General features: G+C 43.2%; 1 protein-coding gene across 3 annotated transcripts; it reads left to right on the forward strand.

Moving 5' to 3' along the window:
• Positions 1–1,869: 1,869 nt before the first annotated feature.
• LOC135514743 (WD repeat-containing protein 37-like) lies at positions 1,870–24,347 on the forward strand. Of its 3 annotated transcripts, none has more exons than XM_064938318.1 (15): positions 1,870–2,086; positions 3,023–3,195; positions 5,047–5,143; positions 5,338–5,433; positions 5,626–5,690; positions 12,604–12,739; positions 13,893–13,964; positions 14,171–14,215; positions 14,345–14,421; positions 14,539–14,773; positions 15,056–15,197; positions 17,794–17,928; positions 18,185–18,299; positions 20,424–20,570; positions 20,983–24,347. In XM_064938318.1, exons 2-14 carry the CDS (start codon positions 3,058–3,060, stop codon positions 20,553–20,555), a joined length of 1,485 nt encoding a protein of 494 aa, XP_064794390.1. In that variant the 5' UTR covers positions 1,870–2,086; positions 3,023–3,057; the 3' UTR covers positions 20,556–20,570; positions 20,983–24,347. The 3 variants fall into 3 exon arrangements, with proteins under 3 accessions (XP_064794390.1, XP_064794372.1, XP_064794382.1); XM_064938300.1 differs by having other exon boundaries at positions 1,873–2,086; positions 14,536–14,773; XM_064938310.1 differs by lacking the exon at positions 1,870–2,086 and adding an exon at positions 2,783–2,921 and having other exon boundaries at positions 14,536–14,773.
• Positions 24,348–25,820: the final 1,473 nt, after the last annotated feature.

Here is a 25,820-nt window from a genome sequence, read left to right on the forward strand (position 1 = left end):
AGTGCGGTTATGGTATGGGCAGGCATAAGCTACGGAAAAGAAACACAATTGCATTTTATTGGTGGCAATTTGAATGCTAAGAGATACAGTGACGAGGTCCTGAGGCGCATTGTCATGTCATTAATTTGCTGTCGTAGCCTCGTGTTTCAGCATGATAATGCACGGCCCCATGTCACAAGCATCTACACAATTCCTGGAAGTTGAAAATTACCCAGTTCAACCATGGCCTGCATACTCACCATACATGTCACCCAGTGAGCATGTTTGGGATGCTCTGAATCTACGTGTGCTCCAGCGTGTTCCAGTTCCCTCCAATATCCAGCAACTTCGCACAGCCATTGAGGCAAATGGTCACACCAGATATTGGCTGGTTTTCTGATCCACGCCCTTAAAGTATCTGTGACCAACAGATGCATATCTGGATTCCCAGTTGTGAAATCCATAAAATTGACCGATTTCCTTATATGAACTCAGTAAAATCTTTGAAGATATTGCCTTTATATTTTCCAACTACATCACACAGTTCGGGCATGATCTGATTTATCTCCCAATTGACATCTGTCGATTAGTTATTTAAAAACAGAAAAATAACCAACATTTCGGTTTATCGCTCAGCACAAATAAAAACTAGTTTCTGGACGATGCACCATGCTGCCTTGTTGTGACAACATAACCGAGCAGCGCAGATTACTGTTCATTTGAGAAGGTTGGTCCTTCTTTCCCCGTTTCGCCAGATGATGTGACGGGACGTTGCCCAGTTTAACACGGGCCAGCGCAATATAACTACCACAATGGGGGTTCAAAATAAGCCCATAGAAACCCACTGTGCTTATTTTTGGACAGATTTTGACGAGAGTGAAACCCCTCGCTTTGCCTCTTCCTCTGCTAGAATGGAGAATGCCACCCGGAATTAGGCATAATTTCCTTTGGTGGCCTCAGACTATTATAGCTAATCATTCTAAACATGTACTCTGCTTCCTCCTTTACAGTTTCACATAGGCCTGGATGAAACAAGAAGGCCAGCAAAGATTATGGATATACTGACAAGATACACGTCTCTGCCATAACAGTGGGAGTCGTTGTCCACAAAGTGGCACAGCTGTCTTGCTCCAGCCTATGCTTTCTTTGAATTGGTGGATACATCTCATTATTGTGATCCATTTTTGAATATTCGATGAGGGTTGTTCAATTTCAACTGCCTGTATTCAATGGAGAGAGATGCTATGCTTACTAGCCTCATACCATGAATATGCATAGCCATCTCGATAAAACTCCGATATAAAATGTATTTTCTTACATTTGCCAGGATGTCACGTGGTCCTACTTATATCAGTACACTCGTAACAATTTAAGCATGAGACAATTTATATTTGGTTAAATAAATCTCACGTACCAAATAAGACACTCAATTGATTTCCTCACAAAAACTCATTGCTTGTTGGGCAAAACAGCGCCACCTGCTGGAGGGAGACAGATTTCCTGGGTTTGTTGGGCCTCTCTCTTCGTCTTCCTGTCTGAGGCCAGTCAAACCAGTCAGCTTTCCACTAGATAGCATAGCCACAAGTGTCAAATATCGTAATAATTCATGAACACAAAAAATAGCTATTTCGTTTAAATGTAAGGTTAGGCATAAGGTTATCAGTATGGGTTAGGTTAAAATCACATTTTAAGAATATGAATTGTGGAAATAGGCATGGTCTATGACTTTGTGGCTGTGGTAACTAGACGACTGTGAAGCTGCTGGCTAGCTATCTGTTTGACAGAGACGGAAGAGGAAGCGAGACACCCCACTTGCTGTTTTGTGTTTGTCTGTGTTTTGGTTTCGGTTTTCTTTCAATGGGGCCCAGTGAACTAGTATTGCATTGGCGTCTATGGGAGACACACCCAGTTAAGTTGACCGGAACTGAACATTTGTTTTCAACGGTAAATGGCCTGGGTGATCTTAATTTATCCACCATCTTTGATGGGGAGAAGTCAACAAGGATCCCAGTAACGTTACTTTTCATTTAGAAAATGGCAAAATGGTCTGTCGCAGAATAAATTTCAGAGCAACTTGGAACAAATACCTGGATTTCTAGTATTGTATGTAAGTATGCTGACGTTTCTTTCATAGCAAGTTAGCTTGCTAGTTACGTACATTTAGCTAGTTTGTTAGCTTCACATACTCAGTGACTATCTACCTTAGCTAACGTTAGTTAGCTTCGTAATAGCTGACCTGGCACCTCCTTGCCTATTTCTTTTTTTGCCTATTTGAGTGTATAGTTTGTGCAAAAACAAGTAGCTAGCTTGTTAGTTCACATACCTCGTCCTGTTACTAAAGTAACATCAATACTTTTTTGTCAGCTTTGGTAATTCGCATTGGTTAACTAGCTAGATATGTTTGACAGCTATCGTCTTTAGCTAGCTAACGTTAGTTTGGTTAGCTAGCCAACTAGCTAACGTCAGGATCAAGCAGGGTGGCTTGACAGTAATGGTGCCTACAACAGAAATGGTTAGCTTGCAGTAATGAGTAGTTATGTATTGTTTCACATTCGTTGAACGTTTTCTTTGGAGACATCAGACCTTCACACTCCTTCCAAGGGCAAAATGATACCAAGCTTGTCATGCTGACATCACATATCATATTAACATGCATTTCAGATATTACGTCTGTTTTATGATGACTGACATGCATGAATGTCAGACATACTCAAGAGTTGTCAATATGTCCCTAAATTAATAACAATGTCTTGGTTCCCCTGGGAACTATTCAGATGTGAAGGAGAATGTGAGCAATACTGTCTGTCAGCGTGTTGTGGTATTTGTGCACCTGAACACCTACCACCGCCCAACATGGGGTCTGGTGTAGCCATACCAGAGAGGAGGAGGTGACAGAATATACAACATTTGTCCATACTGACTCAGAAAGACACTATTTCTTAGTAAGTATGGCTCGGGCCTTGTGTAAAGACTTTTTTTAGGAATAGCTTCAGACTATTATAGCTAATCATTCTAAACATGTACTCTGCTTCCTCCTTTACAGTTTCACATAGGAAAGTTGGGGGTCTATGAGGAGGGATGCCTGTCGAAAGTGGAAGCAGTGTATCCTCCCGCCAGGCCAAGCAGAAGCGCAAGTCCCACAGCCTGTCCATCCGTCGGACCAACAGCACTGAACAGGAGCGCACAGGTTTACAGAGGGAGATGTTGGAGGGACAGGTGTGGACTGGGCTGGGGAGAGCCTGAGAATAAGTGGAGCTTTTGTCCAGTTGAATGTTGTCACCATAACTAGAGAAATGTTTTCCTATCTGAACACAAGCCAGGATAATTGTATGATTGCATAAGTGGTATAGAATGAGGCAATCCACAAATGTCTGTGGTTGTTTGTTAGGTTCTTACCTTGAGTGCACTTATGGCACTGTGGTTTGCACTGTTAGGCTCACTAGTTAAGTAGACCTAAGCCAATTACACTGATCCATCAGTTTAGAGAGCATGAGAATGTGAGGTGCTGTTCAACCAATAGAATTGATGCATGCGCTTCTCTCCCAGTCCATTTGACACAAATGGACTCAAGTTAATCTTGTTCAACATTACTTAGTTAAATCAATCATGTGAGATAAAGTATATGGATGCAGTTAGAAGAACATAATATGTTCAGTTGATGGTTGGGGAGAATTTGTAGTTATGGATTAGGCTACATGAGATGAAATAAATATACTTAGTAGACAGTTGTTGTAATCTAGGTAGTTAGTTCATTTAGTTATTGTTCATTCAATGATCTTATTTCCTGTGCTTGCATCACATTGTGTTAGCTAGGTTTTCTATGATAGAATTTATCTTAATCTGGTCTGGTTAATAAGGGGATGCCAATTGAACAGTTTACTGAGAAAGGGATCACCGTAGAATGCCACTTGTCTTTTTGAGTATGCCTTTTTCATAGAGTATGTTTTCAGGTCTTCTCTGCTATTATGGTGGTAGCATGTGTTGTTACTTCAGAGCAACAATACACACTTACTCTTAAATTATTTGGGACATGGGGCAAAGCACTTAATCCAACTTTTTTGTTTTCACTCTGGCTACTTTGAGTAGTCTAAGTCTGCTGATAATCTGCATCACTATTTGAAACCTGAGGTAAGTTGGGTGTTTAGAAACAGTGTCAGAATGTAGAGTACCTTCTCAATAGCGTACTAAATAGTTTAGTTGTAATGTTTTAGTGTTTTTTCTAGTGTGTTCGTTCACACACAGTACTTTTCCATTCCCCTTGCCAAATGTCTCAGCTCTATTAAATCCACAGGAAGCTTGATTCAACATGCCCTGTGCTCCTATCCAGAAAATCTGTTTCAGTATTGCAAATCTCTCTATGCTATACAGGTTCCATCAAATTCCCCCCTGCACGATAGCCAACTCTGTAAACTACACCACCCCAGCCTGATTTGCTGTTACTTTGTGCATTGTGGTGTACTGGTACTCATCCTTTCTCCAGCTGCATCATGACTTGTTACTGTTAGCCTATGAATGCAAAGAGCATCTCTACTGAACTCCTTAGAAAAAAAGCTGGACCTGCAAGCAAGTGTACAAAGGGCCTGTATGTGTTTGGCCCTGGACAGACTGTGTTCTTGTGGCACTAGGCCATTCAGCTCACATCAGTGCTCTGGTAGAATAAGCATTTCTATGTTAAAAGGAATGACTTGGGTAGATTTTCCATCTGGTTTGTAACACAGAGAGTCGGGGACCATTTTGTCTCAACACTTATTGTCCTTGTGTAGTGGTAACACAGTTGATATTTAGTTGTCAGTGTTAGTTTCCCTGTCTTCACCCTTGAATGTTTGGTTGTATTAGTAGCCTCGTTTCCTATTAGCTTACAGTCCCCTGAGCACTAGTAAATCATTTGTTTTTCAGTGTCCTAGCAGGAATATTATGCTAAATAGTTTGTTATTATTGCACTAGGTCCAGGCCCACCCATTTGGGGTTTGTGTTCTTGGTCTCATTATAAACCAAAGGGTGAATTATTCTGTTATCTCTTCCCTATTGTCCCCTAAAATCTTAATATCCCAATTTATGCATCTGCAGGATTCCAAACTACCATTGTCTTTGAGGAGCAATCTTTTGGACCTCTTTGGCCAGATTGAGAGGGAGTTTGAAAACCTCTACATTGAAAACATTGAGTGTAAGTACAGCACACACATTGGTGGATAACATTCCTATAGGTGAATGTGCACAGCCATCATTGGAGTGGATGTCACTTAATATGATTTCACCCCATGTACAGCAGTAACAATATGTGAAAATGTTTTGATTGATATCTGCTTGATAACCCCATTGCTGTCACTATCCCTCAATGTGATTTCTATTAATTTGCAGTGCGTAGAGAGATTGAAACCTTGAACGATCGATTAACAGCTGAAGGACAAACTATCGACGGGGGAGACTTGACTAAGGGGGCACTTAAAGCGAAAGGTTTGAGACAGCAGAATTCTGTTTGACATGTTAGAAAGTTTAGCATTATTTCTGTTCAACACATGTTAATACTGCTGTGAAGGGCCTTCATGCCAAATGGAGTAAATGACATAGACCCGCAATATGTTGATTAGAGACTTCACTGGCTTCTTATTCTGTTCTCATAATGTGCTCTCTCCTCTTAACTCACAGCAAGTCATAGCACAAGTCAACTTTCTCAAAAACTGAAGACAACTTATAAGGCATCTACAAGCAAGGTAAAATCTCTTGTCTTTATCTGACTTGCATGATGATATGTCATTTAAAAAATAATATTGTTGTGTAACTTACAACCTAGTTGTTTGCTCTAATAATAATAATTTCAGCGAAGGGATGACTTAGAAGGGACACAGTCCACTGTTCTATTAAAAAAACACAATCTTATACCAAAATTGTATTCATTTTTAGGGAAATGTATCCAAGGCTATATTCTTTAAAATACAGTTGGTTTCGGGTTTGTACTAAATGTTCATTGAAAAAGAGATATGAAAGTGGTCGTATGGTCAGCGGTAAATCTATTTCTATTTTTTACCATAGCGCTCACATTCTTTCCATGGCAAAGTAGGTGGTGGACCTCTTCCCACCTTCAATGTGGGGAACATTGTGGAGTTGTGGGGTGGAGACTCATGGGTAACAGGTTCTTCATTTCCCCCGTGTCCTCCCGCCATTATGCATGAGCAGCCCAGCCATGGGGCTGATGCACCGTCTCCAAGACACTTGGTGATTGAAATGTATGACTTGTTGTTTTATAGACTAATTTACAGTGAAACATATTAAATACACTAATTGATATCTCTCACTAACAAAAGCTTTCTAAGAATTTTACCGTACACAATTTTTGGGGGGTTTGTTTCTGCACTCACTAGAATGGAAGCACTTTGGATTTCCAGGCTGTCACGCACTTAGGCCGAAAGGCTGACGAGATCTCTGTGAAATGCCTTGAGCTTCAATGGCTTAATGACAATGGTTTGAGTTGAAATGGCAGTTGTGGGCTTTCCTTTGTTTCACAGAGGGAGTCAGTGCAATGAAAGATGACGTTGTGCTCTTTCTATCTTTATGTTTTAGTCATTTAGTAGGGGAAAAACAACACTATATCACAGTTACTGCAAGTAGACTCTTCGAAGTAGCTGCTATCATGACAACAGTGTGGTGGTCTGTTTGGATGAGCTTGGTTTTACCTCATTGAACATCAACCCTTTGTATGACTGCAGCTAAAAAAAAACAATCTTACCATAAAGAACTACCCTATTAACACACATTGCTAACAATTAGTTAGGATATTTCCTTGCTCTGTTCAATGTATGCTTCTTTTCATGCTTCCATTCGATTTTAACTTGATGATCTACGCAACCGTTCAAAAGTTTGGGGTCACTTAGAAATGTCCTTGTTTTTGAAAGTACATTTTCTGTCCATTTAAAATGACATGAAATTGATCAGAAAAACAGTGTAGACATTGTAGCGTGAAACGGCAGATTTTTTGTGGAATATCTCCATAGGCGTACAGAGGCCCATTATTTGCAACCATCAGTCCTGTGATTTTAAAAGGCTAATTGATCATTAGAAAACCCTTTTGCAATTATGTTAGCACAGCTGAAAACTGCTGTTCTGATTAAAGAAGCAATAAAACTGGCCATTTTTCTCCCCTATTTCGTGGTATCCAATTGTTAGTAATTACTATCTTGTCTCATCGCTACAACTCCCGTATGGGCTCAGGAGCGATGAAGGTCGAAAGCTCCGAAACACAACCCAACCAAGCCGCACTGCTTCTTAACACAGCACGCATCCAACCCGGAAGCCAGCCGTACCAATGTGTCGGAGGAAACACCGTACACCTAGCGACCTGGTCAGTGTGGACTGCGCCGGGCCCGCCACAGGAGTCGCTAGTGCGCGATGAGACAAGGATATCCCTACCGGCCTAACCCGGACGACGCTAGGCCAATTGTGCATTGCCCCATGGACCTCCCGGTCGCGTCCTGCTGCGACAGAGCCTGGGCTCAAACCCAGAGTCTCTGGTGGCACAGCTAGCACTGCGATGCAGTGCCTTAGACCACTGCGCCACCCCTGAAACGGGCCTTTATTTAGACTAGTTGAGTATCTGGAGATTTGTGGGTTCAATTACAGGCTCAAAATGGCCAGAAACAAAGAACTTTCTTCTGAAACTTGTCAGTCTATTCTTGTTCTAAGAAATGAAGGCTATTCCATGCGAGAAATTGTCAAGAAACTGAAGGTCTTGTACAACGCTGTGTAAAACTCCCTTCACAGAACAGCGCAAACTGCCTCTAATCAGAATAGAAAGAAGTGGGAGGCCCCGGTGCACAACTGAGCAAGCAGACAAGTAAGTTAGTGTCTAGTTTGAGAAACAGATGCCTCTCAAGTACTCAACCGCCAGCTTCAATAGTCTCAACGTCAACAGTGAAGAGGCGACTCCGGGATGCTGGCCTTCAAGGCAGAGTTGCAAAGAAAAAGCCATATTTCAGACTGGCCAATAAAAAGAAAAGATTTAAGATGGGCAAAAGAACAGACACTGGACAAAGGAAGGTTGGAAAAAAGTGTTATGGACAGACAAATCTAAATTTGAGATGTTCCGATCGCAAAGAAGAACATTTGTGAGACGCAAAATATGCTGGAGTGCTTGACGCCATCTGTCAAGCATGGTGGAGGAAATGTGATTGTCTGGGGGTGCTTTGGTGGTGGTCAAGTGGGAGATTTGTGCAGGGTAAAATGGATCTTGAAGAAGGAAGGCTATCACACCATTTTGCAACGCCGTACCCTGTGGACGGCACTTAATTGGAGCCAATTTCCTCCTACAACAGGACAATCACCCAAACCACAGCTCCAAACTATGCAAGAACTATTTAGCGAAGAAGCAGTCAGCTGGTATTCTGTCTATAATGGAGTGGCCAGCACAGTCACCGGATCTCAACCCTATTGAGCTGTTGTGGGAGCAGCATGACCTTATGGTACTTAATAAGTGCCCATCAAGCCAATACAATTTGGGTGCTGCTTCAGGAAGCATGGGGTGGAATCTCTTCAGATTACCTCAACAAATTGACAACTAGAATGCCAAAGGTCTGCAAGGCTGTAATTGGAGGATTCTTTGACGAAAGCCAAGTTTGAGGGACACAATTATTATTTAAATAAAAAATCATTATTTATAACCTTGTCAATGTCTTGACTATTATATTTCCTATTCATTTTGCAACTCATTTCATGTATGTTTTCATGGAAAACAAGGACAATTCTAAGTGACCCCAAACTTGACAGGTAGTGTATATAATTTTCAGAAATGGCACTTGAAGACTTCAAGCAAACACTAATCCTTTCTTGAAATGCTGATGTTCACTGATGTAAAACGAGCAACAATTTGATATGCACATTGCAGACCATGCACTGTCACAATAGCCTATATCCCATAAACTGCTGGGTGCATTAGATATTTAACCAGCTTTGTGTTATCTAACACACTTCCTGTTGCCTATTGGTTAAATGTAGCATGTTACGCCAGTTAGGGTTGCACATTTTGGGGAATATTCAGAGGTGGAAACTTTCCGTGGGAATTAATGGAAACATATGCCTATTAATACCATTTCAATGTAGATGTTTTTTGTATTGGATATATGTACTATATCATATGGAGACAAACGTAAACCTTTTACCTTATCGTAAGTAGACATAATTGCAAATTATTAAATCCTTCCAATATAAATTAAGAAAACAACAATTTAGTTACAAATATAGCTTTTAATTGAGTTGACTCTTCACATGGGATGATTTCACTGAATAACAAAAGGGAATATTGAATGATCCATCGCATCTCCCAAAAACGTAAAATGATAGTCTAGAAACTAAAGCTTTAGTTGTCTTCCTCTCAGGCTTCCATGTCTTCTCCCTGGACTTCCTCAATGTCCACGTCTTGAACATCAGACTCTGAGGCCTCATCTTCACTGTCACTTTCCAACCTTGTTGAGGATGGTTCGTTGTCAAGCTCAAAAAGCCTTATTTGCCCAGATGGCCACAAACTTTTCAACCCTTGTACTGGTCAGCCTGTTGCGTGCTTTGGTGTGTGTTCCCAAACAAGGACCAGTTGCGCTCTGAGGCGGCTGATGTTGGTGGGATTTGGAGGATGATGGAGGCAACGGGGGAAAGAGCCTTCCACCAGGTGGCTGATGAGATATGTTGGCACGACTTCCATATTGCATCTCCATCCCAAAGCCCTTGCTTGGAAGTGTACAGACTCCCAAGAACCTTGCTCTCATCCAGGACAAGGCGGCGAGACATGGTTGTGATGACACTAGACAGGATGCTCTTGCCAGCATACTTGGGGTCCAACATGTACGCTGTGGCGTGTATGGGCTTCAGGCAGAAGTCTTCATGCTTTTTGATGTATTTCACAACTGCAGTTTCCTCTGCTTGGCGCAACAGTGAAGTGGGCAGGGCAGTACGGATTGCTTCTCTTACCTCTGCAAGCAGAGTCTGAACATCAGACAGGATGGCATTGTCTCCCTCAATCCGTGCAATGGCAATTGCTATTGGTTTCAGGCTGCTTACCACTCTCTCCCAAAATATATAATGCAGGAGGATCCTTTTGATGGGGCTGTCCATATTGGCAGGCTGTGATATGGCCATTTCTTGGAGAGACTCCTTCCCCTCCAGGCAACTGTCAAACATGATGACAATACCACCCTAACAGGTGCTGCTGGGCAGCTTCAATGTGGTGCTCTTATTCTTCTCACTTTGCTTGGTGAGGTATGTTGCTGCTATAATTTGATGACCCTTCACATACGTAACCATTTCCTTGGCTCTCTTGTAGAGTGTATCCATTGTTTTCAGTGCCATGATGTCCTTGAGGAGTGGATTCAATGCATGAGCAGCACAGCCAATGGTTGTGATGTGAGGGTAGGACTCCTCAACTTTAGACCAAGCAGCCTTATGTTCGCAGTGTTGTCTGTCACCTATGCAAATAGCTTCTGTGGTCAAAGGTTATTGATGACTGCCTTCAGCTCATCTGCAATGTAGAGACTGGTGTGTCTGTTGTCCCTTGTCTGTGCTCTTGTAGAATACTGGTTGAGGGGTGGAGATGATGTAGTTAATCATTCCTTGCCCACAAACATTCGACCACTCATCAGCGACGATTGCAATATAGTCTGCTTTCTCTATGATTTGTTTGACCTTCACTTGAACTCTGCATCCAGCAAATTAGTAGATAAAGCATGTCTGGTTGGAGGGGTGTATGCTGGGCGAAGAGCATTCAGAAATCTCTTCCAATACTCATTGCCTGTGAGCACCAGAGGTGAACCAGTTGCATATACAGCTCGATCAAGACATTCATCAACATAATCAAATATTTTCGCCCCACCTTGCCTCAGACACTGTAGTAGTGTGGGCTCAATAGCATCTCATTTGTGTGCAAGATCTTGAGAATCAGCTGTACATGTGATGGAAGAATGCACTGTGCATGCAGAGGGTTGCAATTCCATTGAATTGGGGATAGTTTAACCAAAATATGCCACAAGACCTAGAATTGCCTTATTTGTATCCCACAAAAAAGATCCACTGTTATAAGCATTTCTTTTTAATGAATTTAAGCAAAATTCCCCAAATTCCGGGGCTTAACTTTCCATGGAAAATTTCCGCAACACTTCTGACCCTTTGCAACCCTAACGTCAGTGTTCTATTGAAACTAGTTCTGTAACCCTTAACAGCCCTTTTAAGAGTATAAACGGCAGTGCCATCTCTCGTGTGGCCATCATTCACTACTTCCTGTTGATAGCGCTTCATTTATCTTATACCACAGTCTATGCACACTTTAACTTAATGTGGCTCTTTGTCTTTCATAGGACACTGTATTAAATCAGACCTGGTAACATTTAGAAAGCCATACAATTCTATCTATGTCATTCCTGAATTATTTTTTTTCTGAAATGATTTGATAGTAATTATTTTATTGCGCCGTTGCATGCATCTCGCACCACAGCCTCAGGCTGTGTCCCAGATGGTTCTGGTCAAAAGAAGTGCATTATATAGGGTGCCATTTGAGACACACCCTCAGATACTGTATCTGCAGATGTTTTATATGTGCTGCCCAGAGAGATCCAGAGCTGCTGCTGTTATGTGTGGATAGGCTGCTGCGGCAGGCCTGCTCTGTGCTTACAACCAACCAACCCCTGGCTCAGCAATCACTGAAAATAAACTGCAACTCATCAAAGTTGTGGATAGCATTTTAGTCTTCCATGATGTTATTATGCTTTAACTAGGCCTGTGTGTTTACTATAAGTTTATACATAGTATTGATTTTTTTTTTCCACTTTCATTTCCATATTTTTCTGAAGTATGATTTTCTGTTTTTTTGTATTTGGTTGCAATATTCTGGTTTTCCCCAAAATCCGGTAGTAGGATTTTGAAATTCCTGCTTATTCCCTCCTGATTCTGGGAATCTTCCAACTAGAATTTTTGGAAAACCTGGGATTTTTTTGGAGATGTACTGTAATTCTGCAATCCTATTTTTGAATGTTGTTGAATTATTTTGGTGAGATATCTGACCTGCTTATTTGTCCCCTCTTGCTTTTACAGTGGGAACTTATTTAGTGGTTTGTTTCAAACACCTGCCCCTCCCAGAAGTCCAACTTGTTTTATCTCCATTTTAGATGTAAACATGGATACTGACTGATGATAATCATTTGACTATTATTATTTAAAGTATTTTTGTTTTATTTAACCTTATATAGGTTCATATATATTCTTTATCCCCTCTTTCTTTCACAGCTTTGCATTTAAAATCAGTTTTGATTAATGCAGCATATTAATTGTTGTGTCCAACATGATACTAAGGTGATGTGAATAAATAAATAATGATGATTGTGTTCCAAATGGCACCCTTTTCCCTATTTAGTGCACTACTTTGTTTTGTATCACGGAATAGGATGCCATATGGGATGCATTGTAAAACAACCCAAGCTTCTTAGCCATTGCAGAGGTATCATGCTGACTGTCTGGAGCCCTAATGACCCCCACCCACCCACCCAGTGCTGCTGTCCCTCCCTGCTTCCTCCCCAGCTTCCGTTATGCTTCTTCCTCTTCATTCAATCAGCTGTGTGTAAACACCATCTCTTGTCTCTGCTGCCTGCCCTTCAGATCGTCTCCAGTTTTAAAGCCACCACGTCCAGAGCCGTGTGCCAGCTGGTCAAGGAGTATGTAGGCCACAGGGATGGCATATGGGACCTGAGTGTCACCAGGACACAGCCCGTGGTGCTGGGCACAGCGTCAGCAGGTTAGAAAGCTACAGTGCATTCCAATGCCCTCCTGATAGGGTTGCAAAATTCCAGTAGCTTTCCCCAAATTTCCTGGTTTTCCAGAAATCCCAGTTGTAGGATTCCTGGAATTGGGAGGTATTAAGTATGAAATCTAGAACCCTCCCACCAGGACTTCTGAAAAACCTGGACATTTTGAGAGGTTACCTTAATTTTGCAACCATACCTGCAGAACATCCTAACAGGTGTCATACCCATGGGGGGCACAGGGGAATGCGCCCCCTCAGATTTGGCCTGTTTTTTAAAATATTTTTTACATATAATATTTTTGATTTGTTCTCTCTGTAGTATACTACTAGCCACCTAGCAATGTTATGAAGTTGTCTTCAGCTAGATAGATTTCCAATCTCTCAACCTCATAACTAGCTACCAAGCTTTTTCAGGCTGTCAGTCAAGTTAGAGTAGCTTGTCCAACTGTCTTAGCTGGCATACCTGCTGGCAAGGTTGGTCAACTTTTAGAAAAGCAAGCAATTACTAAATGTACTTAAGTAAAGATAATGATTATGGCTCTAGATTGCAGGAGAAATCTTTTTCAGATGTTTGAAAAATGCAAAACTCCAACTTTTGGACCACCTCCCAGCCACCCATGCGTACTTTGTGCCCCCTCAGATTTCCCCTCAGATTTTTGGGGTGCATGACTCCCCTGCATCCCAATGTCTTGACTACTGGCCTTATTTTCCTCCCGGCCCAAGACAAACAATCGTGTTAGTGAGTCACATTTTAAACTGGTCGTCCGTAATGTTCAGCCTGATGGCTCTTTAAAATGCACTGCAGACTTTGGTTTGATATTCAATGAATTGAACTGTCAACAGGTGCGTGTTAAGGTTGTGATAAAGCCATCATAAGGTCTGGTAATTAGGGATTGCTTTCAGACCAGAGTGCTTATTGTGCTAAGAGGGGGCAAATGTAATTTGGCAATGATTACAGTATGAACGTGGAGTGTACTGAATGACTCATGAGTTAAATCTCGAATGGCACAATATTCCTTATTTCGTGCACTTTGTAGGTGTATGGAATAGGCTACCATTTTGTACGTAAACAATGATTACAGTGATGTATGAAGGGGGTGTGGCCTGAGCTGAATGTGTGTACACCACGTGTCTCTCCATACAGATCACAGTGCTATGCTATGGAGCATCGAGACTGGGAAATGCCTCCTGAAGTATCTAGGTCATGCAGGATCAGGTGAATTGTTCTCTTCTTTCTGATCCATGCAATGTGTATGAAGGAATGTATTTGTCCTAAATGATTCATAGGGTGCGTCCTAAATGGCACTGTGGGGCCCTGGTTAAAAGTAGTACATTGTGTAGGGAGTAGGGTGCTTTTTGGGACAGGTCCAAAGTGTTATTGTGGAGGCTATTCATCAAAAACATATGTTTGTCACTTTCCAGTTAACTCTATCAAGTTCCATCCCACGGAACAGATGGCTCTTACAGGTAAGGATCTCTTTCTGAATGGCCACAATTGTCTGAAAAACACGTTTGAGTCCCATGTATGTTCAGATGTCTTTTGGTTTGGGGTGTTGTGAGGTGTTTTTGAGGCCTCTATCTCTGCTCTGTCCACAGCGTCTGGTGACCAGACAGCCCATATCTGGAGGTACACGGTGCAGTTGCCCACCCCACAGCCTGTAGCTGACATCAGTGTAAGCTTCTCAAAAGCATGTCTCTTATAACCCACTGCACCTAGATGTCTAGGTCCTTTATGCTGGTGTTTGTGTGTGTGCGCGCGTGTGTGATGTCTGTCTCTGTTTTCACAGCAGACGCCCTGTGACGACGACATAGACTTCTCAGATAAGGACGAGGCTGACGGGGACGGTGACGGCCCTAACGAGTGTCCCTCCATCCGCGTCTCTTCCACTACCCTCAGGAGTCACCAGGGGGTGGTCATTGCTGCAGACTGGCTGGTGGGGGGCAAGCAGGTGGTCACAGCCTCTTGGGACCGGGCTGCCAACCTGTACGACGTGGAGACCTCCGAGCTCGTCCACTCACTCACTGGTACGTCCATTCCCCCCCACACACTTTTCGTACGTTTACAACATCAACGTAGAGAAATAACAACACATGAAGGAGAAACGCACACACAGTAAAAACTAAACAGAAAAACCTTCATGTGTTGTTTCTGTGTTTGTAGAGTGGGCATTGCATTGGTTGTTATTTGTCATAAGGGCTGTTTTGGATTACGTTGCCAATGAATGCCCGTTATGTAACTGTTCTGGACTCTATGTCCTATTCCAAGTGACTCTGCCTTACCCCTCTGAGCTGTGTCTGTGTCCCCAGGCCACGACCAGGAGCTGACCCACTGCTGCACCCACCCCACCCAGCGTCTGGTGGTCACCTCATCCAGAGACACCACCTTCCGCCTGTGGGACTTCAGAGACCCCTCCATCCACTCTGTCAATGTGTTCCAGGGACACACTGAGTGAGTCACACACACACTTTCCATCTGTGTGATTTCAGTGATCCACTCTATCCAGGGACACACAGTCAGTAGCACCCCTACAAAATTCATGCAGAAAGCATATCGCCACCCATAATGTGGCATTAATTATCCATCAATTAGCATTAATAAGCCATGTGTCCATTTAGATTACGGGGGCTAGATTTGGTCTGCCCACAGTCGCGGGTGAGGGCACAGCTAATCAGCCAATAGCATCCAGAACAAATGATACTGTGGTACATGAGTCAGTCAAGAGAATGAAGGAGCTGGTGACCTTCAGGCCTTGCCATTTTCCCATCCAGACGTCATGTGTGTTGTAGACTGCTTCGATCACGTGGATTATTGGGATATGTTCCGTATTGCGTCAAACAACAACATTGATGAATACGCTGATTCGTTGAGCGAGTTCATTAGAAAGTGCATTGAAGATGTCGTACCCATAGCAACGATTCGGACCCATAGCAACATTCCCAAAACAGAAACTGTGGATTTATGGTAGCATACGTGTGAAACTGAAAGCGCCAACCACTGGCAAGGTGACCAGAAACATGACCGAATACAGACAATGTAGCTATTCCCTCCACAAGGCAAACAAACGAGCTAAGCGTTAGTATAGAGTCAAAGTAGAGTCGCAATTCAACGGCTCAGATACAAGGTATGTGGCAGGGTCTACAATCAATCACGGATTACAAAAAGAAAACCAGCCCCGTTGCGGACCAGGATGTCTTGCTCCCAGACAGACTAAATAACTTCTTTGCTCGCTTTGAGGACAATACAGTGCCGCTGACATGGCCCGCTACCAAAACCTGCGGACTCTCCTTCACTGCAGCCGACGTGTTAACCCTCGCAAGGCTGTAGGCCCAGACTGCATCCCCAGCTGCGTCCTCAGAGCATGCGCAGACCGGCTGGCTGGTGTGTTTACGGACATATTCAATCAATCCTTATCCCACTCTGCTGTTCCCACATGCTTCAAGAGGGCCACCATTGTCCCTGTTCCCAAGAAAGCTAAGGTAACTGAGCTAAACGACTACCGCCCCGTAGCACTCACTTCCGTCATCATGAAGTGCTTTGAGATACTAGTCAATATCACCTCCACCCTACCTGACACCCTAGACCCACTCCAATTTGCTTACCGCCCAAATAGGTCCACAGACGACGCAATCGCAACCACACTGCCCTAACCCATCTGGATAAGAGGAATACCTATGTGAGAATGCTGTTCATCGACTACAGCTCCGCATTTAACACCATAGTACCCTCCAAACTTGTCATCAAGCTCGAGACCCTGGGTCTTGACCCCGCCCTGTGCATCTGGGTACTGGACTTCCTGACGGGCCGCCCCCAGGTGGTGAGTGTAGGTAACATCTCCACCCCGCTAATCCTCAACACTGGGGTCTCACAAGGGTGCGTTCTGAGCTCTCTCCTGTACTCCCTGTTCACCCACGACTGCATGGCCATGCACGCCTCCAACTTAATCATCAAGTTTGCGGAAGACACTACAGTGGTAGGCTTGATTACCAACAACAACGAGACGGCCTACAGGGAGGAGGTGAGGGCCCTCGGAGTGTGGTGTCAGGAAAATAACCTCACACTCCACGTCAACAAAACAAAGGAGATAATCGTGGACTTCAGGAAATAGCAGAGGGAGCATCCCCCTATCCATATCGATGGGACAGTAGTGGAGAAGGTGGAAAGTTAAGTTCCTCGGCGTACACATCACGGACAAACTGAATTGGTCCACCCACACAGACAGCGTCATGAAGAAGGCGCAGCAGCGCCTCTTCAACCTTAGGAGGCTGAATAAATTCTGCTTGTCACCAAATGCACTCACAAACTTCTACAGATGCACAATCGAGAGCATCCTGTCGGGCTGTTTCACCGCCTGGTACAGCAACTGCTCCGCCCACAACCGTAAGGCTCTCCAGAGGGTAGTGAGGTCTGCACAACGCATCACCGGGGGCAAACTACCTGCTCTCCAGGACACCTACACCACTCGATGTCACAGGAAGCCCAAAAAGATCATCAAGGACAACAACCACCCGAGCCACTGCCTGTTCACCTCGCTGTCATCCAGAAGGCGAGGTCAGTACAGGTGCATCAAAGCGGGGATCGAGACTGAAAAACAGCTTCTTTCAAGGCCATCAGACTGTTAAACTGCTGCCAGCACACTGATTCAACTCAATAATGGAAATTGATGTAAAAATATATCACTAGCCACTTTAAACAATGCTACTTAATATAATGTTTACATACCCTACATTACTCATCTCATATGTATATAATGTACTCTATATCATCTACTGCATCTTTGTAATACATGTATCACTAGCCACTTTAATCTATGCCACTTTGTTTACATACCCTACATGCAAATGTACAGTCCTGCTAATAAGGCCTTGGTCCCTAGAATGCTACTTTGATGTTGTCCTGTCCAGGAAGCATAACGTGTTTCGCTGGTTCATAAATCTCTTTTTACAGCAACCGTTGTCACCTAAGTGCTTTACAGTAACCTGGCCTAAACTGCAAGAAAAGTGGGTTAATGACTAACTCTCTTTTCCACCATGTTGTATGTGTCCAGCACGGTGACGTCAGCTGTGTTCACTGTGGGGGACAACGTGGTGTCTGGGAGTGACGACCGCACCGTCAAGGTCTGGGACCTCAAGAACATGAGGTCACCCATAGCTACCATCCGCACAGACTCTGCCGTCAATAGGTGAGAGGGAACTGTATCACACAATTTATTCTGGAAACCTCTTATTAGGTAGAGTATGTGTGTGATTTAGAAAAAGAAACAGCTGGGATTAAAAGATACATTAAAAAGGGGTGATTTAAAGCCTCGTTGTTTACTGTACTTTGAACTTTTTACAGGATAAGCGTGTCGTACTAATTAAATATTGATTTTAAGAGGGATGTTAAGTATCAATGTTGTGTTAGAAAATGTAATTGATTATCTGTTTAACCGCTCACAGGATAAGTGTGTCAGTGAACCAAAGAATCATTGCTCTTCCTCACGACAATCGTCAAGTCCGGCTGTTTGACATGTCAGGAGTGCGGCTGGCTCGTCTCCCACGTAGCAACAGACAGGTAATCAGAACCCAACAGTGGGGCTAACACTGGACTGTAATCACAACCTATTTCCATATTACTTCTCATGACCAGGCTGCTCAACGAGTACCAGACATGACTAGGCTGCTCAACCAGTACCAGACATGACTAGGCTGCTCAACCAGTACCAGACATGACTAAGCTGCTCAACCAGTACCAGACATGACTAAGCTGCTCAACCAGTACCAGACATGACTAGGCTGCTCAACCAGTACCAGACATGACTAGGCTGCTCAACCAGTACCAGACATGACTAGGCTGCTCAACCAGTACCAGACATGACTAGGCTCCTCAACGAGTACCAGACATGACTAGGCTGCTCAACCAGTACCAGACATGACTAGGCTGCTCAACCAGTACCAGACATGACTAGGCTGCTCAACGAGTACCAGACATGACTAGGCTGCTCAACCAGTACCAGACATGACTAGGCTGCTCAACCAGTACCAGACATGACTAGGCTGCTCAACCAGTACCAGACATGACTAGGCTGCTCAACCAGTACCAGACATGACTAGGCTGCTCAACCAGCACCAGACATGACTAGGCTGCTCAACCAGTACCAGACATGACTAGGCTGCTCAACCAGTACCAGACATGACTAGGCTGCTCAACCAGTACCAGACATGACTAGGCTGCTCAACCAGTACCAGACATGACTAGGCTGCTCAACCAGTACCAGACATGACTAGGCTGCTCAACCAGTACCAGACATGACTAGGCTGCTCAACCAGTACCAGACATGACTAGGCTGCTCAACCAGTACCAGACATGACTAGGCTGCTCAACCAGTACCAGACATGACTAGGCTGCTCAACCAGTACCAGACATGACTAGGCTGCTCAACCAGTACCAGACATGACTAGGCTGCTCAACCAGTACCAGACATGACTAGGCTGCTCAACCAGTACCAGACATGACTAGGCTGCTCAACCAGTACCAGACATGACTAGGCTGCTCAACCAGTACCAGACATGACTAGGCTGCTCAACCAGTGCCAGACATGACTAGGCTGCTCAACCAGTGCCAGACATGACTCGGCTGCTCAACCAGTGCCAGACATGACTCGGCTGCTCAACCAGTACCAGACATGACTCGGCTGCTCAACCAGTGCCAGACATGACGAGGCTGCTCAACCAGTACCAGACATGACGAGGCTGCTCAACCAGTACCTGACATGACGAGGCTGCTCAACCAGTGCCAGACATGACTAGGCTGCTCAACCAGTGCAATATGGACTGCCACTTCTGTCTTACCCTTAGCCCTGATGGGTTTTCCAAAGGGTATGTATTTTAGTTTTTATTGTGTTTACTATTTTCTTGTGCGTAGTGTATTTATATGAATTGTGTCAAATAGTTCAGCATCGGCTGCCATTGATGCTTTCTAATGTTGAATTTGAAATAAACCATTCCATTCTATATATAGACTGAGTGTACAAAACAATAGGAACACCTTTCTAATATTGACTTGCCCCCCTTTTTGTCTTCAGAACCGCCTCAGTTGGTCGGGACATGGACTCTACAAGGTGTCAAGTGTTCCACAGGGATGCTGGCCCATGTTGACTCCAATGCTTCCCACAGCTGTGTCAAGTCGGCTGGATGTCCTTTTGGTGGCGGACCATTCTTAATACACACGGGAAACTGTTGAGTGTGAAAAACCCAGCAGCGTTGTAGTTCTTGATACACACAAACCGATGTGTCTGGCACCTACTACCATACCCTGTTCAAAGGCATTTCAGTCTTTTGGGTTGACCATTCACCCTCTGAATGGCACACACACACACACAATCCATGTCTCAATTTATCAAGGCTTAAAAGTCCTTCTTTAACTAGTTGCCTCCCCTTCACCTACACTGATTTGAAGTGGATTTAACAAGTGGCGTCAATAAGGGATCATAGCTTTCATCTGGTCAGTCTATGTCATGGAAAGAGCACGTGTCCTTAATGTTTTGTACTCTGTGTATATAATCAGTCAGGTTAGGTACTAATGTTACTGTTGCTTCACAGAGTTGTGTTCCTTGTTGTCTATGACCTTTGTTTCTTGTGATGGTTTTTCAGTGAAAAGTGTGTTTACATAAATGAAATGTATTGTTATTATTCCCAGGGCCACCGGCGCATGGTGTGCTGCTCAGCCTGGTGTGAGGATAACTCTTCTTGTAACCTGTTCAGCTGTGGCTTCGACCGGCAGGCCATCGGATGGAACATCAACATACCCGCGCTGCTGCAGGAGAAGTGAGCCCAGGCAGGACAGGTTAGTTTTCCCTCGTTTACTTTTATTCTATGTTTTCTTTTGGTTTCCTCTTTCAGGGACGGTTTTCCGGGCACAGACTAAGGCCTGTCCTAGACTCAATGGAGAATCTCCATAAAGATAGCTTTATAGTCTTGGACTAGGCTAAACCTGTTTCCGGAAATCCACTCCCTAGTGTTATTCGCAACTTTTCATTAGCAATTTTTGGACATTACTCGTCTATTTTTTTTCTATAAATTTCTGAAAGGGGAGGGGCTTTGGAAGCCTGTTTTTGTAATTTTTTTACCCTTCACTGCACATGTACTTTTGTCTTTTAATTCTCTGTAACTAAGTCGCTGTACATAAAAGCGTCTGCTAAATTACCTAAATTTCATTGTTTTTTTTGTCTTTTTCTTGTGTGCAAATTTAAAAACAGGTCCAGAGTCAGCTTTGAGCCACCCGCTTGGCCCATCTGCTAATTGAGCCCATCTTAAGAGCTGATCCCTGGTCAGATCAGTCATATACCGTGACCTTCAGGCCGGGAGGGGAGAAGATCGATCGAGGACGCCCACCCCGACTGCTCTCTCTTTGTGTCAAGTCCTATATTCTTTTGACACTCCAAATGTGGTCTCAGTCTGGTCTACATGGTCTGAATATACATACCATAATACATACATGTGTGACAGTGTGTGTGTGGTTGATTTCAATCTTGCCCATGTACAGAAAATGTGAAGGACTACTCTCTGCTTTGTTGTTGGGCTTGTCTTGATCCGTTTATTCATCAAATTGCTGCTGAAGATAAAGAGCACAGTGTCAAACAGGAGGTATTGGGGGGGGGGGTAGGTAAATGTAGTGTGCCTAATTTTCAGTTCAGAGCAAGTCTGTCCCATGTAGATGGTGTAGCCTTAGAATATAATGATGATGATCAGCATTTCATGGAGACTTGTGTTCTGAAATTCCACACATCTGCTTTCTACCTATCTAACCTGCTCAGATGTACAGCAAGCCAAGCTATATAGCTGTCATTTTGGCAGAGCCACACCTTGAAGAAGTCTACAGGTCCATGACAGTCTACTGCTGATTAACTGAGCTCTGCTTCGTACAATACAATGAGGCTACAGTACAGTGAGTTCTTGTGGCTCTGTCATGCAGAGCCACAAGAACCAATATCTGTTACAGTTTTAAAACCAATATCTGTTACAGTTTATTTTGTTGTGTAACACTTTTTAGACAAAATCTCATTTCAGCTTTTGTACAGAATGTTAAGAAGCCTACTCTGACACATTATGTCGTACCATTGGAATAACTTGTGTAAACAATCCATGTTTTGGTGGTGGAGGTTGATCGTCTTCACCATTTCAATAGGCACTTCATTTGTGTGTAATATTCCTAAATGAGTCTTAGAAAGTAAGACGTTCTGAAATTGCTGTTTAGATATAGAGTTTACAAGCAATATTAATTGGTAAAGTGTATCTTTAAAATATTTTAGCAGTGCCATTAGTCAGTATTGAAAACCTGTTACAGGGATACATAGACCAGTCCTAGTGGAATCTCATTAAGAGCATTCAAATGCAATGGCTGTAACATGCTTGTGTGGTCAGTGATCATGGCGTTAATGTCTGCTTCCAAAACAACAAACTGCAAAGAAAACTAAAAGAAGAGATTGTTGTGATGTGTTGGGGGGAGGGGGGGGGGTAGTGTGATGTCACAAAGTACCTGTGTCTGTTCTTGTTTTTAGATGAAGAGAGTCGATGTTGGCCTCTAAAACATTTGGGACGTAATTGTCTGCAGGAGTCACTTGGCAGGCAGCACAGTTGACTAAATTCTTGCTGAAGAGCAGACGAATGCTAAAAAAGGATCTATGTATCTCAATACATGAGACCAGACAGTAAAGGCTTCTCTAGAGACTTTTAGATATACGTTGTGTTTTGCCAATGTATAACAAAGTGATGCTCATTAATATTGATACAGTAACAGCCACATTGAACATCTTATATCCCATATTGAATAGTTATCGTGACAAGTCAAAAAAAAAAACATGAAGCCAAGTGTAGAAGAAGCCCATGGAGCATAACTTTCCTTTCACAATAAATCTCACATCTGGTGCAAATTAAATGTAATATATTCCGATATATTCAAAGTGGCCAATTTGGCTTAATGATGTCTCACTGCTGCAGATTTTATAAACCTTTTTAATGTTATGAGGTGCTCTTTTCATTTCTACTAGTTCTTCATCCTGTGCAGTTAAATCAGTTGGATCTCTTTAGGTTTCATTGACTGAAGTATTGTTGCTTTAATCATAGGGGTTTGCATAAATCTCAAATACTGATTTAGTTGTAATTCTCACGTTTCATTTACATCCGGGATGTCTTCGAGGGCGACGGCTAGCCTGCTCCCAGATCTGTTTGTGCTCGAGCCAACTCCATTGGTCTTTATCAAACCAAACAATATGACATTGGGTGGATTCCATTATGCTGAGCTGTGGGGTACCGGTCTATGGCCCACGGCGTGAAAGGGCAAAAGCGGTGGGGGAGGAGCACCCTTCTCAAATTAAACAGTAATCTGTACCACTTGGTCATGTCAACATCTCTTTTCTATAAATTTTTAGAATTTTCAGACTAGTTTTCATTGGAAAGGCTGATTTTTTTTAAAGGGTTGTTTATCAAAAAATATCACTTTTGCATGCGAAAACGGAATCCAACTCATCACTCCACGTGCTTCGTTACGTCACTTTTGTTTTGAGCCGACTTCGCCTTGGGCTTTGAACGCGGCACCTGGCCCCAAAACAAATCGCAATCAACTTTCACCCGGTGCAAAACACGCCTACCAGGGCGCCCGGGCCAGATGAATCAAATCCCCTCAATGAGTGACAAGGAGTTGGCATGATGGCACAAACAGACTGGCACTCAAGCTAGCTACTGCATATTTTGTTGTGCAGTCCTATGCATGATGTAGTACTAGATGCATTTATTCAGTGATTATAGTAGGCTGTTAAATGGGTTGGTAAAATAAGAGGTGCCTCTTGGACCATAGCCGTCCAGGATTGTCATCATCCCTGATTGAAGAGAAACAAGACTTGTTTGAATGGCAAAAATATCAAACGTGTGGCCTCACTGGCCTGTGAATGTGTCATTTTAGAATGGTTTTCCAGTATTTTCTTATTTGCAGACAGTCTATCTACAGAGATGGATTTGATTGCACCTGAACTCAAGCCACATCCCAGATCTGTTTGTGTTCTTGCCAACTCCACTGCTCGTTTGGCATTTGTTACAATAAGTTTGCATGATGGCACAGACTGGCACTCCGGCTACCTGAACTCCTTAATCACACATTCTGAGCCACCATGTTTAGCTAATTGACCATGTTTATCATCAACTTTAATAGTTTTGTTTATTATTTGATTATTTACATTTCAGTCTCATGGTTTTCTCCCTCATAATATAAATCTGGTCCTGTGGTCCTGCTCTTTTGTGTTCCAAATGGCACCCTATTCCCTTTACAGTGCACTACTTTTGACATGAGCCCTATGGGGCCTGGTCAGAAATATTGCACTACTAAAGAAGTAATGTGCCATTTGGGACGTATCCCTCATTACATCACAAATTTAGCAACAGAAATCAACTGTGCAATAGCTTTAGTAAAAATGTGTTTGTTTTTTTACCTAGCTAATGATATTGTAAGTACATAAAGCTCAACATTAAACAGTTTTTGCTGACAGCGGTGTTGTGCGAGTGAGAGAGAGAGATGTATAAGGAACAACAGCTTGTGAAATAAAATGTTGTACCGTTTTATTCCCTCAGATTGTATGCTCTTTGTGTCGTAGTTCAGCCTTGCTTTGAGTCAGTTGCTAAATTGCCATTACATCGCTTCAGGAGTATGAGGATAGTATTTAATTAATTGTTCAGTCTGTTACCACGCAGTTGTCAGAAAACACCCAGTGACCAATCACTTTACCCTGCCTTCACGTACATATCTACCTCAAATATCCTATACCCCTCACATTGATCTGGTACTGGTACTCCCTGTATATAGCTCCACATTAACCTGGTACTCCCTGTATGTAGCTCCACATTGATCTTGTACTCCCTGTATATAGCTCCACATTGATCTGGTACTGGTACTCCCCGTATATAGCTCCACATTGACCTGGTACTGGTACTCCCCGTATATAGCTCCACATTGACCTGGTACTCCCTGTATGTAGCTCCACATTGATCTGGTACTCCCTGTATATAGCTCCACATTGATCTGGTACTCCCTGTATATAGCTCCACATTGACCTGGTACTCCCTGTATATAGCTCCACATTGATCTGGTACTCCCTGTATATAGCTCCACATTGACCTGGTACTCCCTGTATATAGCTCCACATTGATCTGGTACTGGTACTCCCTGTATATATCTCCACATTGACCTGGTCCTCCCTGTATATAGCTCCACATTGATCTGGTACGGGTACTCCCTGTATGTAGCTCCACATTTATCTGGTACTGGTACTCCCCGTATATAGCTCCACATTGATCTGGTACTGGTACTCCCTGTATATAGCTCCACATTGATCTGGTACTGGTACTCCCTGTATATAGCTCCACATTGATCTGGTACTGGTACTCCCTGTATATAGCTCCACATTGACCTGGTACTCCCTGTATGTAGCTCCACATTGATCTGGTACTCCCTGTATATAGCTCCACATTGATCTGGTACTGGTACTCCCTGTATATAGCTCCGCATTGACCTGGTACTCCCTGTATGTAGCTCCACATTGATCTGGTCCTCCCTGTATATAGCTCCACATTGATCTGGTACTGGTACTCCCTGTATATAGCTCCACATTGATCTGGTACTGGTACTCCCTGTATATAGCTCCACATTGATCTGGTACTGGTCCTCCCTGTATATAGCTCCACATTGATCTGGTACTCCCTGTATATAGCTCCACATTGATCTGGAACTGGTACTCCCTGTATATAGCTCCACATTTTTCTGGTACTCCGTGTATGTAGCTCCACATTTACCTGGTACTGGTACTCCTTAAATATAGTTCCATTCTTGTGTATTTTATGCCTCTTGTGCTACTATTTATCTTTGTATTATTGTTTAACTCTGCGTCATTGGGAAGGGCTCGTAAGCAAGCATTGCGCGGTTAAATCTACACCCGTTGTACTCTGCGCATGTGGAAAATACAATTTAATTTGGAAAACTGGCAAAGACCAAGTGGAGGATTCTAAAAATGCTAATTTACTGCCTTTTAATAAAAATAGTAATGACTAT

This window comes from Oncorhynchus masou, chromosome 3 (genome assembly GCF_036934945.1).
Source record: "Oncorhynchus masou masou isolate Uvic2021 chromosome 3, UVic_Omas_1.1, whole genome shotgun sequence".
NCBI classification, from domain to species: domain Eukaryota; kingdom Metazoa; phylum Chordata; class Actinopteri; order Salmoniformes; family Salmonidae; genus Oncorhynchus; species Oncorhynchus masou.

Coding starts and splice junctions, on each gene's coding strand:
- LOC135514743 (XM_064938300.1), top strand. CDS start 3,058: ATGCCTGTCGAAAGTGGAAGCAGTGTATCCTCCCGCCAGGCCAAGCAG. Junction 5,144..5,337: donor CTACATTGAAAACATTGAGT/GTAAGTACAGCA, acceptor ATTAATTTGCAG/TGCGTAGAGAGATTGAAACC. Junction 5,434..5,625: donor GGGGGCACTTAAAGCGAAAG/GTTTGAGACAGC, acceptor CTTAACTCACAG/CAAGTCATAGCACAAGTCAA.